Source organism: Vigna umbellata, chromosome 8, assembly GCF_029865625.1.
Source record: "Vigna umbellata cultivar VRB3 chromosome 8, Vumbellata_1.0, whole genome shotgun sequence".
NCBI lineage: Eukaryota > Viridiplantae > Streptophyta > Magnoliopsida > Fabales > Fabaceae > Vigna > Vigna umbellata.
This window is the reverse complement of record NC_142172.1, coordinates 25,883,074-25,891,676: the sequence shown is the minus strand read 5'-3', so window position 1 is coordinate 25,891,676 and position 8,603 is coordinate 25,883,074. Positions and strand designations below refer to the sequence as shown.

The window sequence follows — 8,603 nt, the reverse complement described above, 5'->3', positions numbered from 1 at the left end:
GTGGAGGTCGAGGGCATCCTCAGTGCACAAAATGTAGAAGGATAGGTCACACCCAAGAAAATTGTTACTCTCTACATGGTTTTCCCTTGAAGACAGCCAATGTCTCTAAGTTTGAAACATCTGACTCCAAATTCATTGAGAATGAATATCACGAGTATCTAAAGTTAAAGTTCAATAGCTTGGCACAAACACCTGAAACTCCAAGTACATCAACAACTTGCAATCCATGAAAGCTATCCAAGTACATCATGTGATTGTGATCACATTTCTGGTAATGCTTCTTTGTTCTCATCCCTTTCTTTTCAAAGAAACCATCATTTCATAACCTTGGCAAATGGCTCTAAAACTTCCTCAAAGGGAGTTGATCAAGTTTCACTTTCCATTTTCCTAAATCTTAAATCTACCATTTTTGTTCCTAAATGCCCTTTCAATTTGTTAAGATCTATAAACAAATGAAGTTTGATGGAGAATGCCATGAGAAGCCATAAATTGTTTAAAAGAATTTGAAAGATATTCACACTCATTATTACTTCGTAAAGTTTGAATAGAAATATTAAACTGAGTTTTAATTTCATTATAAAAAGTTTGAAAGATATAAAATAAATGAGAACGATTTTTCATTAAAAATAACCAAATACATTTGGAATCATAAAAGTAACAAAATATTGAAAACCTAAATTAGACTTAACATGACTAGGACCCAAATGTTAGAGTGAATTAAAGCAAAAGGGGTCGAAGGATGTTGTGAGACACTACTAGGAAAGGAACTATCACTATGTTTTCCTAATTGACACGACTCACACACCAAACTAGACAATTTGGAAAAGCTGGGAACGAGTTGTTATAATTTGGTCAGACTAAGATGACCTAGCTAAGCACGAAGGAGAGATGGAAACTCCATAACTGTGCCAACATGTGTAGAAAGGTAAAGATGATAAAGATCATGAGATTTACACTCGGTGCCAATCACCTGTCTCGAATTCCAATCCTGTAAACAAATAGAAGTTTTGGTAAAAAACATAACACAATGAAGCAAACGAGTTAGATGGCTAATAAGTTAAAAGAAGACCAAGGAACGTAAAGAACGTTATCAATGGATACAAATGGAAAAAGGTTAGCAGTCCTGACACCATGAGCTAAAACCCTAGACCCATTAGCCACTGTAACAAAGGGTAAATTATTTGGAGAGGATAAAGAAGAAAACAAAGATTTGTTACCAATATGATTTATGGCTCCTGAGTCGAGAACTTGAGGACCAATAGATAAAGATTGAGTTAGACCAACAAAAGATGTACATGTGCGTGCAACAGATGCAGTGGAACTAAAGGGTTGACGATCCTCACACCATTTAAGAAATTAATTGAAGATAGCAGATTAATCGACAGTACCAGATGGAGGATCAATAGTAGATGATTGTGAGGGGAATCAGTCTAAGCAACAGCAATAGAGCAAGGAGGACGACCATGTAATGCATAACACTTGTCAATCTTATGGCTTAGCATGCCACAATGGTCACACTTGTGACACCCTTTTCCTGGCTTGCGAGAGCGATTGCGATCATCACGTTGACATGCCAAAATAGAGGAATCATCAATAGAAACAAGTGTATCGTTGATAGGTTTACTTGGCACACACAAAAGGGTGGAACAAGTAAAAGTAAGTTTGGGTATAAACAAAGTTGTTAAACTCGAGAGTTTACGTAAACTCATGAGAGAATGGTAAACTCAAATCTAAACTCAAATCGTAAACTCATAAGAGTTTACTTTATATAAAAAATATTAAAATATTTATAAATAATATAATATTTTATTGTTATATGATTTTATAAATAACTTTTTAAATTTTTTAATGAAATATTATTGTTACTATTAGAGAGTTGGAACCCTTATCACGATCAACGGAGAATAACCATAACAGAACTACACTGCATCAACGATCACGTGACGAGTCGCAAGAGTGACAATGCAGAGAGTTGGAACCCTTATCACGAGTCACAATAGAGGAGAAGAACGTCGAGCTAATATCACATAGGAAACTATAATCTTTGTTGTCTTTCTAGATATGAAGAAAAGTCACATGGCCTCACCAACTCGTTTCCTAGATCACGAGTTTAGTCGAGTTCACAACGAGTTTAACAAGTTTACTCCAAAAACAAGTTTACTACCGAGTTAACTCGATATGAGTGTGGGAATGTAAACTCGGATGACTCTACGAGTTGAATCGCGAGTTTGATAACCATGGCTATAACAAGGGAACCCAAAATCTAATCACAAACATGGGAATATTGATCAACAAGTCTATGTAAATCCTACATGAAGAACTTCGATCATTGTTCTATTTCTTGAGCTGGAGTAGAGGCAAAAGGTAAAACATCATTAAATTCATGAAAAAGAGCATGGATCTTACACAAATAATTAGTCAGAGTCTTGATTTCGAGGAACAACAACATTGAAAAGATCGTGTGACAAACACCATAAAGACATTAAGTATCATTGGTTTTAAAGAAGATTGGATGGTATTCTTGAAAACCATACATAATTGAGCATCAATTATCTTCCAACGAGAAAAATCACCGAGAGCAATATCAGTCACTTTTTGAGTAAGATGATTAAGATGTCTCTGACTCTCAAGCCAAAGTTTAATGTTTGACACTCAAGTGACATAATTATTGTCATCTAACTTATCAATAAACAAGTACACATTAACATAGTTAGTAAAGACAAACGGGTCAGACACACTAATGGCAAAAGAGATATCGGAAGACGCCATGGAAGAAGAGAGAGAAAATCCCTAAAACACCAAGGTTTGAAGGCAACAAGCACATATCCTGAAAGAGAAGGAGACAACTTTAGCATTATTGATCGTTGCCCAGATGATACGATCCTATCCAAAAAAGAGTATGACCATTTCTGAATTTGATTCCTCCCATAGGATAAAAAAGAAAAACAGAAAAAAATCTGAAAATAAAACAAAGATGGAGACGCCACAATCTAGCAGATTGATGAGTCAATGTAGATTCGTCACAAAGATCTCAATCTTCGATAAGAACCACTATTATATGATAAGAACCAATAGAATCCTCTCTCAATGAATTCAAAATTCAAATATTTACTATTAAAAGCTTTCAGCTCTAGATACCATATCGAATATAGTAAAACTAGGTATAGGATTAATCTCCCTTATGTCTAAAACACACACAGGGTAATATATTTATAATGAAGAATAATACATGTATATTGTTTTTAGTCCCACATTAACTAGAGATAAGGTCAATTCATAGTTTATAAGTGGGTGCAAACCTCACCCTACAAGCCGGTTTTGTGGGATTGAGTTAGGCTTAAAGTCCACTTCTAACATGGTATCAGAGTCATGGTTAGAGCCTATCCTAGCGATATTCGTTGTTTGCTGGGCATATTGTTCCACCCGTTATCGGACCACCCATTAAAAATGTCTAATCCCACGCTCGAGATATATATACCTCGGCGTGAGGGGAGGGTGTTGGAAGTCTCACATCAACTAGAGATAAGGCCAATTCATAGTTTATAACTGGGTGCAAAATTCACCCTACAAGCCGGTTTTGTGGGGTTGAGTTAGGCTTAAAATCCACTTCTAACATATATATGGCAACCAAACACAAATATGGTAAATAGAAGATATTGTTAAAAAGCAATATGAACAATATCTACCAATATCAACCGTATCCACCACTATCAAACAAGATCAAAAGTCTATGTTTCCCTAATTAACATAAAATACAATATATCTAATAGTGTCCAAAATCCTCACTAATTATAATGTCATTTTGTCACTTTTAGTTCGTAGTGTCTGTTACTTAGTCTATGCTGAGGTGAAAATCAATCAGGACAAGCTTAGTTGACTTTATTGGTTCCTCCCTCAACATAGACCGAGAGGCAACAATGAAAATTATAAATTAAAACCAACATAAAAATGGTATATGCCATAATTAATGACAATTTTGGACTACTCAAATTAGGCAACCCGATGTCCATAGTTTCAAGCCAATATCCCTCGAATATTTGGACCATAGTATTAAAGTGCGGTTGTCGTAGGAGTGTAAAGACTAGATGTGATTTCTTTCTTCGACAAAACACTTATGTCACCACCTTGGCTCTTTTAGCAGCTTGCGAAGGTGTGATAAGTTTGCTCATGAGCCTTCAAAGCTTCTTCTACATGGAGACGAGATTCCTATGCTTCCCTAAGGTGTGCTTCTTCTGCTTGTCAGGCTGCCTCTGCTCTTTGTTTTGCTTTTTTGGTTAAATTATCGTAGGTCATTGGCTAACATGACTCGCTGCAAGGTGGAAGTCTCACCATCATCCTCCAATGGAGTGGCACTAGTTTGATTCCTCATTGTTTGAATTTGCAGAAGTAGGAACAGTTTTACCTATCATACAATGGGCTCTAAAATGTTCAAGTTCAAAATTATTGGGGGACTCCAAACCATAGCGTTCATAATGAGCTGTGTTCTTATCAGAAGGAAAAGCGTCACTATAACCGAGGTGCAAAAAGAATGAAGTCTCCTTTGCAAACTCATAGACTCCTTGACAATAAGCTTTAATTAGTTGACAAAGACCAAAAGAAAGTCCTCGTGCAGAAGATGTACAGGGCATCAATAATAAGGTTAAATAATAGAAAATATATTTGGCAGTAAATAAATACACTTGAATACTGACTTTTGGTTGTTAGTCTAGTACTCGATCATTTGAATCATTGAGAAACAAACAACCCAAATCAATTCTAATATATGCTAAATTCCCTCTTCATTTATAGATGATGAGACCATTATTGTTCTAACAAAGTTTTTAGGTAGTAGATCCCGCACATTCGATATGCTTGGTTTCTAAAGTGGGTTGCCTGACACCCTATCTATCCAAAGGCCACTATCTAAGTGGTACAGTTTAAAAGAAACAATTTATTAAAAGTGTATCTTGTTCGCAAAAGTACTCGGACAATGATATTGAGTGACCCGTTTAAACACAGCAAACATGATATTGAGTAACTCGTTCAAACCCAAACCGATGATCCTCAGAGACCTACTCATATCACCAACTAACTTGGTCAGAATTAGTCTGAGGCCTTTCCTAAAAATATTTGCAATCTAAATTTTTATTGAAATTGAAATTTTCATTAAAAAATGAATAAAACTTTTAACCAGAATAGTAGATCTTACTGGCAAATTCTTCAAATCAGGCAACTCTTGTCCGCGTCTTATGCAATTGAATAAGAATAACATTCTTGAGTCTCGGGTCGTGGCTAAAAATGCTTCAACACATTCAAAAGCGGCGCAGTACTATTCCACCCTTCTCCATTGTCTCAAGCAGTCATGGTCAACGTCTCCCACCTTCCCTGTCACGGTCACACCCCAACCAACAAGCATGCTACACATATATTAATTAATTCACAAAAACATAGACTAAATAGACAGCGAAAGAATCAATCACCTTCTTTCAAGCAAGCACCCTTTAAAGTTCAAAGTCAGAATCAATCCATCAATCAACCAGATTGAAGATGGACAGACTGGTGAAAGCAGAAGCAAAGGAAGTCGAGGTGATGTTCTTAAAGGGCCAAAAGTGCAGCTCCTCCTTTAAGTTAACAAATCTAATGCACACCATGTCAGTGGCAGTGTCTCTAACCACCACAAACCCATCTCTATTCTCCATCAACAAACACTTCTCCACAATTCCACCACTCTCGTCCGCATCATACACTCTACACCTCTCCCACACCTCCGACCAACCCCATCTTTCCGACCCCCCCGATGCCATCACCGTCCGAGCCACCATGCTCCCCACCGGAAAGGCCACCGTCGACCATCTCCGCCACCTCTTCTCCAAACCCGGCCCTCACGTCTTTCGGGACGCCGTCTTAACCATCTCCCTAGTCGGACCCCACGTCGCCGAATACCTCATCTCCCGAAAACCCCAATCCCACAACCTCTTCACCAAAGCCATATCGGCGTGCACGAGATCGCAGCTCACGGAACTGCTTAAACCCGCCGTCGAAAACGGCAGCGCAGACGCCGTCGCCTACTTGCTCGACGCCGGCGCGGACGCTACCGCGACGGCAGAGTCCCTCATGCCACCCGCAATCAGGTCGGGGAGCCTCGACGTGGTGAAGCTTCTGGAAGCTTCTGGTTGCGAAATCGTGGAGTCAGTTCTGCACGAGGCCGCGGCAACGGATCGAATCGACGTGATGGAGTTTCTGCTGGATCGTTGTGACGAGAAGTTGGAGGTGGATTCGGTGGACTCGGAGGGGAGAACTCCGATTCACGTGGCGGCGAGGGAGGGGCACGTGAGGGTTATCGAGTTCTGCGTCTCGATGGGAGGAAACCCTAATCTTGTGGACTGTAAGGGGAGGACCCCGCTCCATTACGCGGCGTGGAAGGGACACGTGAAGGCCGTGGAGTGTTTGTTAGAATGCTCAGACGTGAAGTGCGTGAAGGACAGGGAGGGGAGAACGGCGTTTTGTGTTGCGGCGGAGAGTGAAGAGTCCGACGCGCGCAGGCGTTTGGTGGATTTGCTGGGGTTGGGCGACGCGCTGATGCGTGCGGCGAGGGTTGACGATGTTCAGGGCGTGAAGAGGTGTTTGGGGGAAGGGGCGAGTGTGAACGTGAGGGACCAGAACGGGTGGACCCCACTGCATTGGGCTGCATTCAAGGGTCGAATAAAGAGCTTGAAGGTGCTGCTTGAACACGGTGCTGAGGTTGATACTGTGGATGATGCTGGCTACACTCCCCTGCATTGTGCTGCTGAGGCAGGGCATTTGCAACTTGCTCTCTTCTTGATCACTCATGGTGCTTCTCAATCACATCTCAAATCCTTTCCCTATCTTGCAGCTCACCCTCTTCACTTTTTCGACTCTTTCCAAAATCAGGTTTCTCTTCCTTCTAAATCTAACACACTCATGTATCACTGAATCCAAATCTCTGTTTTGTGTATATATTATGTGTAGTGTGGAATCTTCCTTGGTGATTGCTTGGTTGATGAAATGAGAAATGAAGCTGTACAAATCCAATTCAATAATAATGATAAGCGAAATCTCAACAGTTATTCTGAAATTGATACTGTAATATCATTCATTTTATGTTTACTTTGGGTTGAGTATTTAGACAAGAATTTCATTTGACACTTAATTTATGCATCCGGGAGTCTAATCCCACCATATCATTTCCATATCACTACATTGCCGAATAAGCCTTTTATGGTTTGAGCAACTTAAATGATCATGGTGACGCCCTGAGGGAGCGATCTTAAAGGCTCAAATTTCAGACATAAGACCAAGTTGCAAACATGAGTTCTAAAATGATCATTTCTTTTTTTCGTTTCATTGGCCTGATTAGGCACACAACCGAGTATGAAGCTTGGAAAGTCTTATCGAGTTTTACAAGTTTCATTAACAAAAAAAAGTTATCTTATTTGGTCTAGTTTTTTATTAGGGATTTGGTTGATTAGGTGAGATTTTCTTCTATGTCTAAAGAATTTTGTATAAACTGAGTTTGATTCTTATATGTTGGAGTTTTATTATTCGATGTCTAAAGAATTTTATTACAAGTACAAATCATTATCACTCAAACATTCATGTAATTGTTAAAGTGTATATTCTTTTACTTGAGTGATAAAGGTTCTCACTCAATCCTGAAATTTGAGTAAGAGATAGACGCAATTTTCTCTCCTTTTGGAACTCTCATCATTGAAGTGACAGCTAGTCACTCAAATACTGAAAAATCAGAGTTTGTTTGTGATTCTAAAACTCGATGGCTTGGTGCACACAGAGAGTGAGTGTTGATTCTTTCTTTACTATAAACTTAAGTAATGAAATGTTGGTTGATGATGGCTCAGTTTTCTCTTTCATAAATGCATCGCTCAAACATTCAAATGAAGCTCAAGAAATATGTCGGATCGTCTAAGAGAAAACTTTATCGTTCAAGTTTGTGAGTTGTCACTTAAGCAACATACTCACATCTAAATTATATTATAGAAAGTAGATTGTAAGACAATCCAAATATTATTAGTCTTTAGATTTAAAATTAATGACAGTTATTATATATTTATGATTGATAAATTTAATGACTTTATGATTATTGATACTTATTATTACCTCTTTAATAATTATTGAAATTTTTTGTAATATTTTGTGATTATATTTTTATATGACTTATGATTTTACAGAAAAAGAGATAAATATATCCTGTAGATATTTCAAAAACACATTTTTTTTGGTTATTTATGTTTGTTGTGTATATTTAGAACATGTAATATAACCATATACTAAATATGCAACAAGAAAGAATATATTATGGAATTTTTTGTTATTGTATTGTCCAAAAACTAAAGATTTTGATGTGTTATAAAAATAAAATTACACATTTAACTAACTATTGTCCCCTAAATATGTTAAATTGATTAACGTCTATTTAAGTGAAAATAAGTTTGAATTATTTAAATATAAAATCTATTTTTAGTTTTTATTTAAATTAAAAAAATTAAAATTAGATATTAAGGAAATGAAAAATACTATGTTGATGGTATTTTTCCAAATAAATATATTAATTATAAGAACCCGGGTTATACCATAAAATATTACTT

At 37.5% G+C, this 8,603-nt stretch overlaps 1 protein-coding gene across 1 annotated transcript; it reads left to right on the top strand.

Moving 5' to 3' along the window:
* The first annotated feature begins 3,674 nt into the window (after nucleotides 1-3,674).
* Nucleotides 3,675-7,107, top strand: LOC124827020 (protein VAPYRIN-LIKE-like). Its single transcript, XM_047299992.2, has one exon. The coding sequence runs from the start codon at nucleotides 5,527-5,529 to the stop codon at nucleotides 6,931-6,933; it is 1,407 nt and encodes a 468-aa protein (XP_047155948.2). The 5' UTR covers nucleotides 3,675-5,526; the 3' UTR covers nucleotides 6,934-7,107.
* The last annotated feature ends 1,496 nt before the right edge of the window (nucleotides 7,108-8,603 follow it).

Coding starts and splice junctions, on each gene's coding strand:
- LOC124827020 (XM_047299992.2), top strand. CDS start 5,527: ATGGACAGACTGGTGAAAGCAGAAGCAAAGGAAGTCGAGGTGATGTTC.